General features: G+C 39.4%; 1 protein-coding gene across 1 annotated transcript in view; it reads right to left on the bottom strand.

The window, feature by feature from the left end:
• Positions 1 to 17,690, bottom strand: part of wb (wing blister) — a 682,542-nt gene that overhangs the window by 62,994 nt on the left and 601,858 nt on the right. Inside the window, exons 35-39 of the mRNA XM_068227209.1 lie at positions 11,057 to 11,223; positions 4,961 to 5,119; positions 4,739 to 4,887; positions 3,166 to 3,465; positions 689 to 854 (exon numbers count right to left, since the gene is read on the bottom strand). Of these exons, the coding sequence (XP_068083310.1) occupies positions 689 to 854; positions 3,166 to 3,465; positions 4,739 to 4,887; positions 4,961 to 5,119; positions 11,057 to 11,223 (941 nt within the window). The remainder of the gene's footprint in view (positions 1 to 688; positions 855 to 3,165; positions 3,466 to 4,738; positions 4,888 to 4,960; positions 5,120 to 11,056; positions 11,224 to 17,690) is intronic.

Below are 17,690 nucleotides of genomic sequence, written 5' to 3'. Positions count from 1 at the left end.
TATTAATCACGTGGCATTCTCATGGGTAATCGGTGGTACAATAGAACAACAGACTCTTGATATTAATGTGTTCATTCAATAGGATTGATAATATAGATTAATACCTTACTGCTTGATGCTAAGCGCATTAGAATCTAATAATATTATGTAATCTTACAATACCAAGTAGCCTATATTATAAAATGTATGACAATGGAGCTAAAAATCAATAAATATTCAAAAAATATTATTCACAAAATAAAAATAAGTAAATAATTCCATAAACAAAATTATATCATTCAGTTAGAGTATTAATTTGAAGTTCCATTTTGCCAGAGTATTTGCATATATCGACTTTTGAAAAAACATGAGAAAATTATCTTCTAACCTTACCTCATCCTCTTAAGTTTTAACAAGTTCTATTCAGGTACCGTGCTTGTCTCTACTGGAACTAATATCGATGAAAATTTGAAATGTTTCATGCATATGCTTCTAAGTGAAAATAATAAAAAAAACACATTTCCTGAAAACTGATGTTTGCTGCAAATGTCGAGTTTTGGAAAAAATGCTCCCAAATTGGTGCCATTTGGTGACTAACTACATAGACGTCTCTCTCAGAGCCATTTGCTCTTCCAGAAAGATGATCCCAATTTCAACAGTTAAAGTATTGTTAAGTGGTTTACAACTAAATTTTATACCAATTACTCACTTTTTTGTCACTTATTCCTAAAAATATGAGTGAATTTTCATCCAGGGTTCTAAACTTCAGGGTCAAGCTGAATTCAAACTTGTTTGGAATGAAGCTGGTCATGTTGTGTGAGGAATAGCCGTCTCCACTGAAGTAGAAAATGGCCTCATCTTTTGTCTGCCCGGCCCTGAAATATATAAACAACTTGTTTGTAAAATACAGTTAACAGCTGTCACAGAAACATAATGGCAGTCTCGTATTATCCGTTGATCAGTAACCAAATTTAAGAAATAAGTGATCCAGAAAGGAGAAAATTACTTAAGTTTTACGCAGCTTTGTGATAAAACAACATCTTCTCTGAAGACAATGCTGCAGTACAGCTCATTCATTTTTCTTGTCTGGAAGGTGAAGAGATTGAGCTCTAGACACATCATTTCAAGCATCTCAAAGGTGCATTGCAGAAGTGAGTGAAGCTTAGCATTCCTGATTCAAGTGCATTCTCTTTGATGGCAATCAAGTGCACCAATATGAGAAATAGGTACTTCTGATTTCAACAAATATCAAATCTCACACCATGATAACATCTGATGTTGGTTTCAAATGCAGAAAATTCAAACATCAAATACACCTGGTACTTTAATCCTGTTCTCAAATCAACAGTGGCCATTATTTCCATAAAATGGCTTGTATTGTTACTTATTTTGTTTTTACAAAAGGTGGCAGCCCTGAAGAGGAAACAAGGACAATCTTGTCCAGCTCCGGGCCTAACTGTCCTTTGTTCCAAGATGTCCTCTGTCTTGTTGGGGACTGGGTGTATGGGCAGACACGCAGGTCAACTCGAAATAGACAGGTCTCTCTTTATCACTCACAGTTCTTCTCTAGTCATATGTACGCCATCCTACGCATAACCTAACTCTTGTAAAACCTTCAATTATTATGCTAAGTACGACTATACCCTGTAAATATGTACTGTACATTTGTATAACCTAAAATACGTACCGTGAATACGTCTAACCTCAAATACTGTGTAGTCGAAAACTGTAGAAAGCTCTGTAACATTCGTATACTGGGTATAATCCACTATCATTCTGATACATATGGAGCTTTCTGGAAACTTACAGTAATAATTTATTATCCAGATACATGTAGAAACATTAGGAATTTTGTAGACCTGTCCAAGTGTGTTTGTAAATGGTAATCGAACATTTGACTTTGATTTAATCCAATCGAGAGGTCGGTTGATTGTTTGTTACTTGTGTATTCAGATGTGTTCCATTCACAGTGTTGCAAGAACATTTCCAGAAGTCGATATTTCTATACTGTTTGACAAACAGTATATATATCGAGCTTTCAGTCAGACAGTAAGAGACAGTGCAGTAAGAGACTGTAGAGTGTGTGTTTGAGTAAGTTGATATCTGTATTTGTCAGAATCAATTTGAGTGAGAGGGTAATCAGTCTTGCCTTGTGATGGCAAAGTGAAGTGTGTGGACTGTTGATATCTGTACTTTTCAGAATCAACTGTGATGGTGAGGAGAATAACCAGTGTGAGAACTTGTTGATATCTGTACTTGACAGAACTAAAAGTAAATTGATTCAGTGTGTTTCCCTTAGCTGATTCCTATAGGGAACCTGAAATCTGTATCATCTGATGGCCAGGCAGGCATCAATTTTTGGTAATGAGATAAAGTCTCTCATAGTGCATTGGCACTGCCGGTGGTTCCAAGTAGCCTATGCAGTGGCCTCAACGGTATGCATTAGCCATGTGTCTTGGTGTGTGTGCATTTAGCAACTGATGAGCCCAACTTAGCACACCGGGGCAAAACGCTGGCAACCAGGAATGAGTTAGCTGGAAAATTTATAATGTCCGATAACGGACCATTTATATTGGTATTATAAATTTACTCATTCGGACCAAATATTTCAGGTTCCCTATGGAAATCAACATCTATATCATCACTGTGAGTAGCCAAGATCAATGTTTTTAGGATGGGCAATAATCTGCAGGTTGCATAAAACTGGGTGAATAGGCGCAGCTGTACCACTCGGTATACACAGTACATAGCAAATAGGCCTCGCACCCATCACCGAGAAGGCACGGGAAAAGCATCTCTAATGGTAAGATCCTTTCCTGCTTGCACCTGGAATGGTTGACAATATCACCTACTTCTTTTAAATTAATAGGCAACGTCCACATGGACGTCTAAATTAGCACTGACATGACACAGAAAATGCTGTACGATGCCCAAAATCATGCAGAATGGTGAGCCAAGATTAAAACAGCGGACCATGTACCAGTGGGAAAAGGCTAGAAAGAAGAAGAAGAAGAGGAAGAATGTTAATTTTATTTTAAAAAACAACTCTTGTATCATGTGAGTAATCTCCTTCCTCAGCAATCAGTACGTAATCTCCCCTTTCCAACTGTGATCCTTGAAATATTTCCTGCCCACCTGCAATGAGATACTTCCTAGTGTTAGTCTGAGTGTAGCTAAAGAACTTACCCCTCCAAGCAGGCAGTACAGGCATGTTTGGTTTCCGTTGCAAAGTTCCACAGGCCGAGGGGCCACCCGTCTAGGACCAGCTGGTGTAGACAACCCTGCAGCCCGGTGCTTGTGGAATACAATTGCGGTGGTCGAGGTTGCTTTGGAGGAAGTCCTCCTACCCACACTGTGTCTCGCGGGCCAACATTGACGATACTGAAGCCAGCCTCTGAAGTGTTGGTCACGGGATTGCCGTCAGCTTCGGGAGAACCGTCTGGTAGGACCTGGTGCCTCACCGAAAGCTTGGCGATATTACTGGTCCTACAACACACATTACATTCATGTTTTGTTCAGTTCTCTATGAATCTGAGGTCCCCAAGTACAATGATTTTGCCTAGTGAAGGCATTTTGGACACAAAAAAAAGGTCAAAATCTGAAAATGAGATTTGGTAAGCAAACTTTGGGGTATCATGCTGTGGTATAGCACACTCCTACTTACTGAAGAGAGAAAACCCATTGTGTGTGCAAAGCCTAACAACAACATTTCAAACTGGAAAACGAAAACAAAATTAGTGTGCCTGCAGTATTTTAAAAAGCAAAAGAAGACTCCTTTTGAAGAAGAGAGCTGTATTTGGAAATTAATTGCACAATTCAAAGTAAATTTTTTTTTTTTTCTTAATTTAAACTATTAACTGTCTCACACAATACTTCCATATTTTACACAACACAATATCACACAACATTCCCATATATTACAGAACACAATATCACACAATACTCCAGTATGACATAATAATTCCATATGTTATACAACACAATCACACAACACCCCCACATGCTAAACAACACAATATGACACAACATTCCCATATCTTACAGAATACAATATCACACAATACTTCCACATGTTACACAACACAATATGCACAACATTCCCATATAATACAGAACACGATATCACACAATACTCAAGTATGTTACACCACAACATAATACATACTTCCATATATTACACAGCACAATATCACACAATACTTCCATATGCTATACAACACAGTATGATACGACATTCCCATAGATTACATAACACAGTATCACAGAATACTTGCATATGCTACACAACACAATATCACATAATATTTCCATATGTTACACATCATAATAGGACATGATACTTCCAGATTTTACAAAACTCAGTATCACACAATACTTCCATATGTTACACAATACAATATAACACAGTACTTCCATATGTTACACAACACAATATCACATAATATTTCCATATGTTACACATCATAATAGGACACAGTACTCCCATATTTTACAAAAATTATTTCACAATACTTCCATATGTTACACAATGCAATATAACACAGCACTTCCGTATGTTACTCATCAGAGTATCACACAGTACTCCCATATTTTACGCAACACAATATCACACAATACTCCATATATTACACATTATAATAAGACACAATACTTCCATATTTTACAAAACTCAGTATTTCCACATGTTACACAATACAACACAGCACTTCCATTACAGTATCACACAATACTTCCATAAGTTACACAATACAATACACACCTGTCAACTTGTATGCGATACCAGTTCTTATCTTCTTTCAGTTTACCCGTCTCAATTAGTCGAGGATGTGTGACAACGCCTACACCACCTCCAGCATTCCAGACGAAGCGAATACTCCGGTTCACCATCTCAACAGCAATGAACTCCTTCTGTAAAGCAAGCAGCAGGTAAGCTAACTGTTACACTGACAGTCAGTAGTTCTCTTGTTGTTACTCAACTCACCGTGGTTTCGCTGGAGAGATAGAGTAGTGATGCGTCTTGAGCATCACTTTCTATGGCGTAGCTGATCACAATGGATGAAGTAGTGCTTGGTGCCAAGTTAGCCATCTTGTAGGAACGCACGCACCCAACTCCTGCACGACTCGTTACGGACAAATGGATCTGGAAGTATTTTTACACATGAGTACCTAATATTCACAGAAGAGAAGGCTAGAGTGACATTTTGACAACAAAATAAAATGCAGTGTGCTCCTGGTGAAAGTTATTTGTGTTCTGTGGATAAGTGCACCTGGTGGGGTCATTGCATTGGGACAAACACAAACAACTAGTCCCCGAGTCAGACGAATGAATGAGATGCGATTAAAATTGAACCGGTGTCAAGGTATTGATGCTGAACATTCAGCCAGGCATGTGTAAAGCTCTCTTCAACTGTGGCCTTACTCTCTTGAAATCACAATGGGTAGAAGAAGATCATTGTCTGAGGAGTTAACACACAAACCATAATGTCTCTATGATGGCATACACTAATTTTGAACAGACATCATAAACAATGAGAAAAAGAATGCAAAACCACAAACCATGAAACTCACAGACCAACAATACATGGACATTCACAGTGACATTAGAAAATGCAGACTGACATAGGAACACTGGCAAGAATCACACAAGACAAAGCAGGGAGATGCCAGGAGGAACAACTAGGACCAGAAATATGACAGTCCCATATTTACAACTAAGACTAATAATAAAAATCGGTGATTGTAGTTTAAGGGGAAGTACACCCTCAGGTGATGCAGCCCTGCTAAAATCCAAGGTAGAGGACCAATGAAGTCTGGGCTGATGACAAATGAGTGATTATGCAGTGCTGAAACTACAGATCTCACAACCTCTTTGTCCAGCAAGAATTTTATTTGGAATTCCTAGACACGGTAGAGAAAGTTCATTGTCTGAGCTGGAAGAATATCTTCCTATTTCCCGGTATGGGGTCGGAGATGTGGAGATGTGAAATTATAGGCCATGTAATTATGGGTGGATGTCCTTCCTGACGCCAACCTCAGTTGACGAGATAATGAATATGAAAAAAAAAAATGATGCAGAATGAAATTGGGGATGAAGGTGGAAGGAATTGACTGTAGCCTATGAATAGGAACTGTTCCAGAATTTACATCAAAGTAAAAATAGGAAACCATAGGAAAAAACATTTTCAGGCAGGCAAAAGCAGTGTGTGAACCCAGTTATCTCCCAAATGCAGAACTTAGCTCCATAGCCATGGTATGTTAACATGTGTGGCCACTCTGCTTAGTGGAAGTTAAAATATATACACCGGGCGAGTTGGCCGTGCGCGTAGAGGCGCGCGGCTGGGAGCTTGCATCCGGGAGATAGTAGGTTCGAATCCCACTACCGGCAGCCCTGAAAATGGTTTTCTGTGGTTTCCCATTTTCACACCAGGCAAATGCTGGGGCTGTACCTTAATTAAGGCCACGGCCGCTTCCTTCCAACGCCTAGGCCTTTCCTATCGCATCGTCGCCATAAGACGGCGCGACGTAAAGCCCCTAGCAAAAAAAAAAAAAAATATACAGTAGCCTATGTTGTAAAGATGAAAGCTAACTTCCAGCAGTGCTCTCCACTGCCCATTTGTTCTTGTTTGAGTTGCTGTGCATCAAGGATCAGCCCAGTACCACTTTTGTTGATCTTGTGTATGGACACAGCTAATTGGCACACTATTCATCACCAATGACACCTTATTACTCATTGAGAAATGTCAATTCAGGTTCTGAATTCAAATGAATAATGGTGTGTGGTCAAATATTAAGAAAACAGAGAAAACATGGAGTGTGGATCACAGTGAAATGTTCATATAGATGGCAGGGATCTAATCAAGGTAAAAAATGAAAATTAAAAAATTCAGGTTCATGGTTCTTTAGTTAACACTTGATGGTGACAATCTAGATGGTTGCTCTCGGGTTAATGCAGCCTAGATGAGGTGGCAGCAAACTACCAGAGTTCTGTGCCCTTGCTGCATGCCCACTCACCCAAGTTCAAAGTCTCAAAGACTGTCAACCCCTCCGTCAGCTCGCCTCTCAATTCAAAAGAACACATGCTGCAGTACAGAGATTCATAATGAGTTGGCAGAGCCATACAGTGACAAGTACATGTTAATCGGACTCAATTGGTGCCAATAGACAAATGGAGTTGTATGGTTTCTGGTTTCAAAGGACAAAGAATATGTTTTGAACTGGCTTGCATGCTTCTGCAAGAAATCAATCAGAATTCAAAGTCGACCTTATTTTCTTATATACAAACAGTCCATTCATGTAGTGAAAACAAAGGCTAACAGAGCAGTAAGAGATTGTTCGCGGGAAGGCATTGTTCAACGGAAGGAGTCACAACAATTTATTGCAGACGAAAATTTTGATTTGAAGGATTTTATTAGTATTTTAAGAGAGAGACATTTATTTTATGATAATTTGATTTATATGTAGTTTTACATGTTTTAGTTACTGGACAAGTCTATCACTTTAATTGAATTTTATGTAGAAGATTGTAAATTTAAAGTTTATTTGATGGTCACACCTAATATTTTAAATTGAATTGTTTACTGGTACTATATGAGTTTTAATATGTTATACAGAGAAGGTGTCTTATGATCTATAATAGCTTGATTTTTGTTAAATATGAGGTGGTGATAGGTCAAGTCCAAGACGTTATTGGTGGTTTCTGGGCCAATGAAGAAGAGAATGTGCAAAGTTCTCGAAACATGTACAGCGCTTACTGATTGAAATAAATGAACAACTACAAATTTTTAATAGTATTGACAAGGGTGATTTAGATATATAGCAGTGATTTTCGGTGGTGAATAGATTTAAGTCAATATGGACCAAAACAAATTAAACCGTAATGGTTAAGTTAATAAATTCATAAGTGCTACATCAAAATAAAATGCACATGTGTACCATGCGAGCAGGGCTCATCACTCCACCACGCACAATGCTCACTACATGATGAGCACTGCTCGGCACTCCATGCTTATAGTTTAAAAGGAAGTTTACTATAATATACTGAATAGCTAAAGAAATAGGTAGATATGTGGTATTTGTAAGATAGTGTTTTAGGTTAAGGCCTTTAAGTAAGGTTTGTGGAAGCGGCCATGTCATGGCCAAATCACCAAGTCTTCAGCTTAAGTTTTACCATCTCTTGCCCACAACAGAACTTGGGGAAATCTCAATGTGACAAGGGAGATCTCTAAATCATGACAGATTTTTTTTTTGCAGGGAAGGTTTTAATGCTGTGTTAATAATTCAGTTTACCAGGTGAATTGGGTTGGGAGCGCACAGCTGTGAGCTTCCATCCGGGAGATAGTGGGCTCGAATCCCACTGTCGGCAGCCCTGAAGATGGTTTTCTGTGGTTTCCCATTTTCACACCAGGCAAATGCTGGGGCTGTACCTTCATTAAGGTCACGGCCGCTTCCTTCCAACTCCTAGCCCTTTCCTATCCCATCGTCGCCATAAGGCCTATCTGTGTCGGTGCAACGTAAAGCCACTAGCAAAAAAAGGAAAATTCAGTTTAGTAGAATTAACCAATGATGATGACAATTTAATGTAATAGGATCTTTTATAAACTTCCTGTAATGTGATTTTATGTCCAGCTCCATGGCTAAATGGTTAGCGTACTGGCCTTTGGTTACAGGGGTCCTGGGTTCAATGCAGCCAGTTCCTGTTATGAACGGTGTGAAAATGTCGCTCATAGGATTGGTTGGTGCGGGCATTTCAGTGGGCTTGGCAAACTGAGATGTAATAGCAATGTCTGGCTCAGTGAGGAAAGCAACAGGAATCTACCTCACTCCTCATTTCCTTAACACGTTGGGTGCCACGTGACGCCATCACACTGGTCTTCAAATTTGAGATGGCGTGATGCCATATGGCGGCACACAGGTCTTGAAATCAAAGATGGCGTGACGTCATATGGCGGCACACAGGTCTTGAAATCAGAGATGGCGTGACGCCATACACGGCACAGCAGAGTTTTGGGCGATGCGCTGTAGAAAATCAGCTGTGGCATCTATGCGTGTAAAATTGGTACTACATGAAATGCGAACTATAGGGTCTATTCCAGCTATGTATTGCAACTATGTGCCACCATAGAGCGCCGCAGTATTCTTCCATAACCACTGACTGGCCAGTGATCATTCTTAAAAGTGAAAGCGCCCCAGGCATTGTTTTTTCCCTCGTTTACGTGCGAATTATCATTCGATTTGTATAGCTCTGCAAAAATATAAAGAAATGGAAGATATTGGTAATATTCTTGGTAGAAATGGTGACTTACCCAGAAGAAAATTAGTGAATTGGATATTTCTGAATTACTTATGGATTCTGATGGAGAGAAAGATGGAAGTGTTGATGACAGTGAATATAACGCTAGTGACGATGAGTGCCCTGACAGCATGATGAATGTATCGAGTGATGTGGAAGACAGTGGTGATACTGATAGTGACATTTATAGGTGGGGACGATGCTGGTGCAAATGGTGTATACAATCATGTGAACAATGATGACTGTGGTCCTTGTGTAGGGACACAGAAAGATATTCCATTTACAAGCCAGGAGCATCTAAATCTTCAAATTGATACTTCTTCAGCCACAGGAGCACGCACATCAAGAATTTTGAATTGGTCTACAACTAACCCTCAAAAAGAATAAAGAGCAGACCAATGGCCACATGATCCTTTTAGTCACCTTCTACGACAGGCAGGAATTACCTGTGGATTTATTCAACTCTTGCCATCCACAGGTGGTCCAACAGATGGTACCAAACCACAATCCGTGTCCGCGCCTAGGTCACCCTTTTCAGTTGCCTTTTATGACAGGCAGGGTATACCAGGGGTGTATTTTTCATCTGCGTCCCCCACCCACAGGGGGTAACAATATATAATGTAATATAAGGACTTGTTTTGGATTAGAGCAGGTTTTCGTAAATATGGTGTTAGTTTGAATTATCACATAAATTTGACATCTTTGAAATTTGTGTTGTACATTCCATATAAAACATCAAAAAATTATGTGACACCGTATGGCGTCACACTATATTTTATGCTTAGTAAAAATTGATGTGACACCATATGGCGTCACACATGACCTTGGTATGATGAGATAAAGTTTACTTACTACATCATATTAATATATCGCAAGATTATATAAACAGCCTACAAGATGTATAATTGCTGTGGCACCAGCAGAATACTATTGAAATTCATGCCTGGCACCAGTGGAATAGTGTGCTATAATCGGCTTGGCACTCAACGTGTTAATATGCCTGGGCCACCTATCAGCTGATGGCAAAGCTGTTGAGGTCCAAACCAGCTTCCGGGTTGAGCACTCAAATTACACATAATGCCATTTTATTCTGATAATGTTTTTAATATTTTGATAAGTTACACATGAAATAGGAAGGCTGAAGATAGATAATGAAGTAAAAATTCAAGTTATTGATCAGCTAAACCATTCCAAATCACACGACAGGATTTACTGCAAGGAACCAAATAATATAAAAGTGATTCAATAAAATCGGATATTCTTTTTCTCATTCTGTTATTAATTAAACATTTTCTTTTTTAAGGTATTTTCTAGTATGTTGCAACTGACTGGAAAACTTAGAGGTTATCTGATTACAATTTTGAATGAAAATAATCATTCGTAAAATTCGTCAGGAGTGTTCACTTCCATTCCACATTGGTTTTTTTTAAGTTTTGGAACTCTTTTGCTTTCCACTTGGGTAAGTAACTCTCCATAATGGTAGGAAGTGCACAATTGCAGGTTGTGAGATAACGACAGCCAATCTGAATACACGTTGGAAAATATAGTACAATCTGAACTGTTCGCTGTTGTGTACATACTGTAATATGATTGGATCTGAATCAAGATTTTCAGCACTTGATTACTCTGGAAAAAATAACAAAATAACCAGATCAATTTCAACATTATTAAAGAACACATAATTGGAGGGGAAACTGCATCAAACTGTATTTTAACTTTGGATGCATTTAATACGTTTTGAAGCATGTCTGCTCTTCAGACCACGCAACTAAAAGGTACGATTCTTACACCGTTGGCAGTATGGCGAGCTTGAGTGATCTTGTCCTGCAGCTCTCGAAGGCGGCTGGCAATGGTGTTGTTCCAGGTCTCAAATCTCTTCCTCTGTTCAGCAATCTTTTCCTGCAAGCTCGACCACTGCTGCTTCGACTTGAGCATGTTCACCTGGACTTCGTTTACTGCAAACAGCAAGAGAAATCAGGTCCAACTTTCATTATCAAATTGTTTAAACAGAAGACAGATCATAGAGTTGCTTGTAACATTTTGTCAATCCTGTATATAACAGACATGAAAGTAAGTGTTTGGGCTTTTGCCGTGTCAGAAAACAAGGTGAAATTTTTCTCCACGTCTTCAGAAAAAAATCTCATCCGGATTTCCAAATTAGTACTCTCTTCATCACTCTAGGCTGTGTGCTATGGGTCATACTTTCATAACATGTATAAACCTGTTACTGTATTACATTCTTACTTATTTTAACTCCTGTGTCTTCAAACTCATTGTAGTATGTCCTTCTTCCCGCCCCTGCACCCTCACTCCTGTGTCTTCAACCTCGTTGTAGTACGTCCTTCTCCCCCGCCCCCTCACTCCTGTGTCTTCAATCTCGTTGTAGTACGTCCTTCTCCCCCCCCTCCCGCCTACCTCACTCCTGTGTCTTCTACCTTGTAGTACGTCCTTCTCCCCCGCCACTTCACTCCTGTGTCTTCAATCTCGTTGTAGTACGTCATTTTCCCCCGGCCCGCCCACCTCACTCCTGTGTCTTCAACCTCGTAGTACGTCCTTCTCCCCCGCCACCTCACTCCTGTGTCTTCAACCTTGTTGTAGTACGTCCTTCTTTCCCCACCCCCTCACTCCTGTGTCTCCAATGTTACATCCTTCTCCCCCCCCCCACCTACCTCACTCCTGTGTCTTCAACCTCGTTGTAGTACGTCCTTCTCCCCCCCCACCTACCTCACTCCTGCGTCTTCAACCTCGTTGTAGTACGTCCTTCTCCCCCTCCCACCTCACTCCTGTGTCTTCAACTTCATTGTAGTATATCCTTCTTCCCCCCTACCCCCTCCAATCATCGCACTCCTGTGTCTTCAACCTCGATGTAGTTCGTCCTTCTTTCCCCGCCACCTCGCTCCTGTGTCTTCAATCTCGTTGTAGTACATCCTTTCCCCCCCGCTGGTAGGGGTGAACAAAGTGCTATTTTGCTGTCAAGTATGTCACTGATGCCACACCAACAGCTTCTAAACATAGTTTACACGATAGGGAATGGAACTGCGAGCATGTAAGTAATACTCCAGAGTATCATTCATGCATCACAACTGTAGAAATAAATAATTGTTGCTGTAAAGAAGTGCTTTTAAAGTGTCGGTGATAATATCATGTAAAGTAATGAAAATAAATGGTACACCAAGGCATAAATAAGTTCAATTAAATGGTACGTGAATGGGTTAAGGAAGATGATGGAAGAGATAGTGAGTTTGAGGGAGGTAATTAGGCTTGTAATGGAGGACAAGAATGAAAAGAGGTCTCCTTCAATCAATGTACAGGACATGGGAGGTAGGCAAGAGCAAGGGAAAGGAAGGGGAGAAGTTATGGAAGACAGGTGGGCTAATGTTTAAGGGGAAGGTAAATGAGAGCTAAGGGTTTTCCTCAGTGAGTGGGCCAAGGAGAAGTATTGGTGAGGGATTGGTATGGGTCACTACAGGTAGAACAGCAGAGGGAAGATGGAGATCAGGGGAGTATTACAGAGGGGGAAGGAGGGGGGGGGGGCGGCAAGAGGAAAGGGAAATATAGAGTAGAGGATAGGAAGAGGACTAAGCTACGAAGTATGTTCCGAGCTGTCAGTGGAGAGACAGCGTGGAATGATATTAGTAGACGAATAAGCTTGAGTGGAGTAAAGGATTGGAATAATTTATCAAGGGAAATGTTTAAGATGTTGAAGAAAAGGCTATGGAACAATTGATAGGGAATCTACCATTTGGCTGACAGCACTAAACGCAGAACATTGATGACTGATTGAATAGATAATTGTCATTTCACACCTCTTCTATTTATATTATAATATAATATTTCACTTCTTGAAATTTAATATAATATAAACTATGAGAGACTGGCTATGTTGATTTTATAAGTGCCACAGGAACAGGCACAGATAGAACTTTATTATTCTATGATAATAAGTCTATTTTGTTTTATAGAAATGGCAGGCAAAGACCAAGTAGAACTAATTTCATTTGTTTTAATGTGCCAAAATCTGGCACAGTAAATTATATTTTCTTCTTCTTGTTTCATTGAGGCTCCTTGGACCACATGGTTCCTAACTCGAGTGAACGTTCTTCTTAGCCAAGTATTCCTTCATCTTTGCACTGTGGGTTACTTTCCTTTCCTGAGTCCACTTCACGCCCACTCCAGGACGCAATGTTTTAGCAGTCAGTGACTGGAGAGTGTCAAATGTTCTGATCAGCATTCTAAATCTATTCCTGTTGAATATATCTGGGATCAATGTTTAAAAATTCTAGGTCTTTTTGAACCAGTTTAGTTCATTTAGCATTTGTCCCATTCTCTCTAGAAATGTTGTTGAAGATTTGTGAGATCAGTCTCATGATGTCCATTCCGTATGGAGTGTCAAAGAGTGGGCACAGCAAAATATGTTACTTTCTTCTTATTTTGTTTGTTTAATATATTGTATAAAGTGCCCTAAGACCAGCCATGTAACAGTGTTACAATAATGTCAAAGCCAAGAGGAAAAACTATTTTATACAGTGGGTATAAAAATCCATGCCTGGTCTAGTCCTGGTTGGGGACTGGTTCTGAATTGAGTAGGAGCCAGTCAGTACTCATCAGGGAACAGACTGGGATGGGGGGCCTCAACTGTGACATGGCGTGTCCCAATGGCTGATAAGGGAAGTTCCTGTAGATATTCAGGGCAGGTGCGAATAAGGTTATACAAAATAAGCACCCGCAGATCAAGTGAGGCAATCCACTGCCTTGTGGATAGGGTTTTGACCCAAAGGCTATGGGAGTAAACCCAGAAAGAAAATCAAGCAAGGGCAGAGGCTTTAAGAGAGCAAGCCTCTCACTGTCCTACTTCATCACAGGGTTAATTACACGTATAGAGTGAATTTCAAAACAATTCAGAGAAATATTAGATATAAAGCCGGACAGATCACAAGATGATGAATTGGTGAGAAATGGAATAGGAGAATCGGAACCTGGAATATTACCTCTCTGACAGGCAAGGAAAGATGTTTTTTTTTTTTTTTTTTTTGGTAGTTGCTTAACGTCGCACCGACACAGATAGGACTTTTGGCGATGATGGCTCAGGAAAGGCCTAGGAATGGGGAGGAAGTGGCCGTGGCCTTAAATGGAGGAGATGAAGAAGTACAAACTCGAAATTCTCGGGATCAGCGAAGTGAAGAGAAAGGGAACAGGGGCAATGGAGCTGGACCAGGGATATATTCTGTGATATTCAGGAGTAGATAAGAGAAGTAGGGCTAAAGAAGGAGTCGGAATTATCACAAGTGAACAATTAAGTAATAAAGTGTTGGATTGGAAGGCAATAAGCCCAAGGATAATGAGATTAGATCTGGATCTGGAAAATAACCGAAAAGTTGCTCTCATACAAATATATGCTCCTACTGAAGATAGTGATGAGATGGAAAAGGAGATATTTTACTCTATCCTCCAGAGAACATTGGACAAAGCTAGAGATACCAGAGAATCAGTGATAATAACTGGGGACTGGTATGCTAGAGTTGGGAAAGGGATGAATTCTGGCCATGGAAGCTTGGGTAGGTATGGGGCAGAGAGAAGTCTGAACAGCAATGGGAAGAGAATGCTTGAGTTCTGCATAGATAATGGAATACGAACAGAGAATAAATTCTTTCTTCCCTCAAAAACATATCCACCAAATTACCTTAGAGGCAATAAGCATAACTGTACTGTGTGTACAGAAAGAATACCCACTATGATGTAATGGATGAGAGGGTGCTATTTGACAGGAGTAGGCTATGTGCCAGCACTGGGTTTCACCCTCTCCCTTCCCACTATCATATATCATGTCATTCATTTCATCTCATCAACTCCTCTGATGAGGTTGTTGTCAGGAAGGGCATCCGGTCATAAAAACCCGCCATGACAGATTCATCTCATCTCATCCCCGACCCCGTAGAGAAACAGGGTCTGTTCAAGGCTTAACGTCCCCATCCAGCAGACGAATCACCATCAACAGCGTCATATGCCCTCACTCCATATGAACAATGCGGAAAGGTTTGGAATTTAATCCAAGCATTTGGCACGCAATCTAGTGATTAGAAATTGTATACCACCACCTCCCCTACCCTGTTGAATAACATTCTGTTAGTGAAAATGTTTTCGACCAACAGGACTCGATCCAGCTAACCATGGTGTCAGATCGCTTCGATTTCAACGTCTTAATTATCATGACCACAATGCAGGCAACCTTTCTAATAAGATAATATATATATATATATATATAAAATAATAGACTGACTGACTGACTGACTGACTGACCGACTGACTGACTGACCGACTGACCGACGGACCGACTGACCGACGGACCGACCGACCGACCGACCGACCGACTGACCGACCATCTTACAAGTAACAACTCTCATTATTGTTCCGTACTGAAGATGACGCTAGGCATATAATCTCAAGGACAATTTAATAAAACCACCTATTCAATACTTTTTATGTTTAATGTGGTTTGAATCTACATGAATTTAAGTAGACTTATCAGGTCAATGGGAATGATGCCGGTATTCATACAAGACTGTATCAAGTGTCTAGGATGTTCCTTCTCAATTAAGCAGCAGCCTAAAACTAAGAAACAGCCTAATATTGTATTCTTTACAATTCCTTGTCGTTATATAAGGCCCGAAGTTAAGACACTTACAGTTTCATTCACCACAATGTTCATGAGCAGTCTATATATATATCAATCGTTTTTAAATCTCCACTAGTGTTTGACAACACATTTCAAAGTTACGTCAAGAACATGAAAATGAAATATGTGGGTCAAATAAGCCCCAGTATCAATATCCTCTTTTCTTCAGACTTATGATAGAGAAGATCCATTTTAGTTTTGAACATATTTTTAAGTTAAATAAAATAGAACTGACAAGTTTTAACTGTGTAAAAACACCGTTAATTTAAATTTATATTTTCATTCACAACAATCTTGACCAGCCTACAATTAACAATCAGTTTTAAATCTCCACTTGTGGTTGACAACACATTCTGACATTAGTTACGGTACGTCAAGAACATGAAATGATATAGGTGGGTCAAGTGAACTCTGGTATTAATATCCTCTTTACCCAAGACTTATGATAGAGGAAGAAGATCCATTTTAGTTTTGGACATATTTTCAAGTTAGATAGAATAGGACCGACAAATTTTAACGTGTTAAAACACCATCATTTTATGTTACCCACAGTTATGTTTTGTTCACATTTTATTTCAATTATTATCCTGGCATGTTAGTCTTAAGAGATTATTAATGTTTGTATATTATACTATATATGGTTAAAAAAGGTCCCAAACCTTGACCTAAAGGTTGTCTACAGGCTGAAGATGCCCAAATAATGGGTGAAAGATGTACCTGACCTGGTAAGTCTACATAAATTCATATAGATTCAAACCACATTAAACGTGGAAAGTATTGAATAGGTGGTTTTATTAAGTTATCCTTGAGATTCTATGCCTGACTCATCATCGCCGAGCCAAAACTACTGGACATAAAGTAATGAAATTTTGAAGAACATTTATATTAGAGTGTAGGTGCTCACTAAGGAAGGATTTTCGGGTATTCAGTCGCTAAGGGGGTGAAAAGGGGGGGGAGTTGGGTAAAATTTTTAAATGAGGATATCTATATCTCAAAAACTTAAAAGTTTACAGACGTACAAATTGGTATTTTGAATCTCCTTTAAAAATAAAGAAACATGTGTTTTTTGTTTTTGCAAAATCCCATTAAGGGGGATGAAAAAAGGGGGAAAATTGATTGAATACCTTTTGTGAGGATTCGCATATCTCAAAAACTGAAGATGTTACAGACATGAAAATTGGTATTGGAATCTACTTTAAAAATAAAGAAACATATTTTTTTTGTTTTTGAAAAATCCAATTAATAGGGGGTGAACAGGAGTGACAAACGGGCTGGAATTTGAAAAAAATATATCTAGGCCTACAATATATCTCAGACACTTAACATGTTACAGAGTTGAAAACTGGTACTTGGAATCTCCTCTAAAAGTAAAGAAACGTAGATAATTTTTTTTGGAAAATCCACTTAGGGGAAACTGAAAAAGGGGTGAATTTTTAAAATGGGCATATCTACAGAACATCTCAAAAACTTAACATGTTAAAAATGTGAAAATTGGTATTTTTAATATTTTAAAAATAAAGAATCATGTATTTTTCGTTCTCACAAGAAACCACATAAGGGGGGGAGGGGGAAATTTTTTTCTATTTGCTTTACGTCGCACTGACACAGATAGGTCTTATAGCGATGATGGGATAGGAACAGCCAAGGAATGGGAAGGAAGCGGCCATGGCCTTAATTAAGGTACAGCCCCAGCATTTGCCTGGAGTGAAAATAGGAAACAACGGAAACCCATCTTCAGGGCTGCCGACA

Source organism: Anabrus simplex, chromosome 4, assembly GCF_040414725.1.
Source record: "Anabrus simplex isolate iqAnaSimp1 chromosome 4, ASM4041472v1, whole genome shotgun sequence".
Taxonomy (NCBI): domain Eukaryota; kingdom Metazoa; phylum Arthropoda; class Insecta; order Orthoptera; family Tettigoniidae; genus Anabrus; species Anabrus simplex.
The sequence above is the reverse complement of the archived record's forward strand: the minus strand, read 5'-3'. Positions and strand labels throughout refer to the sequence as shown.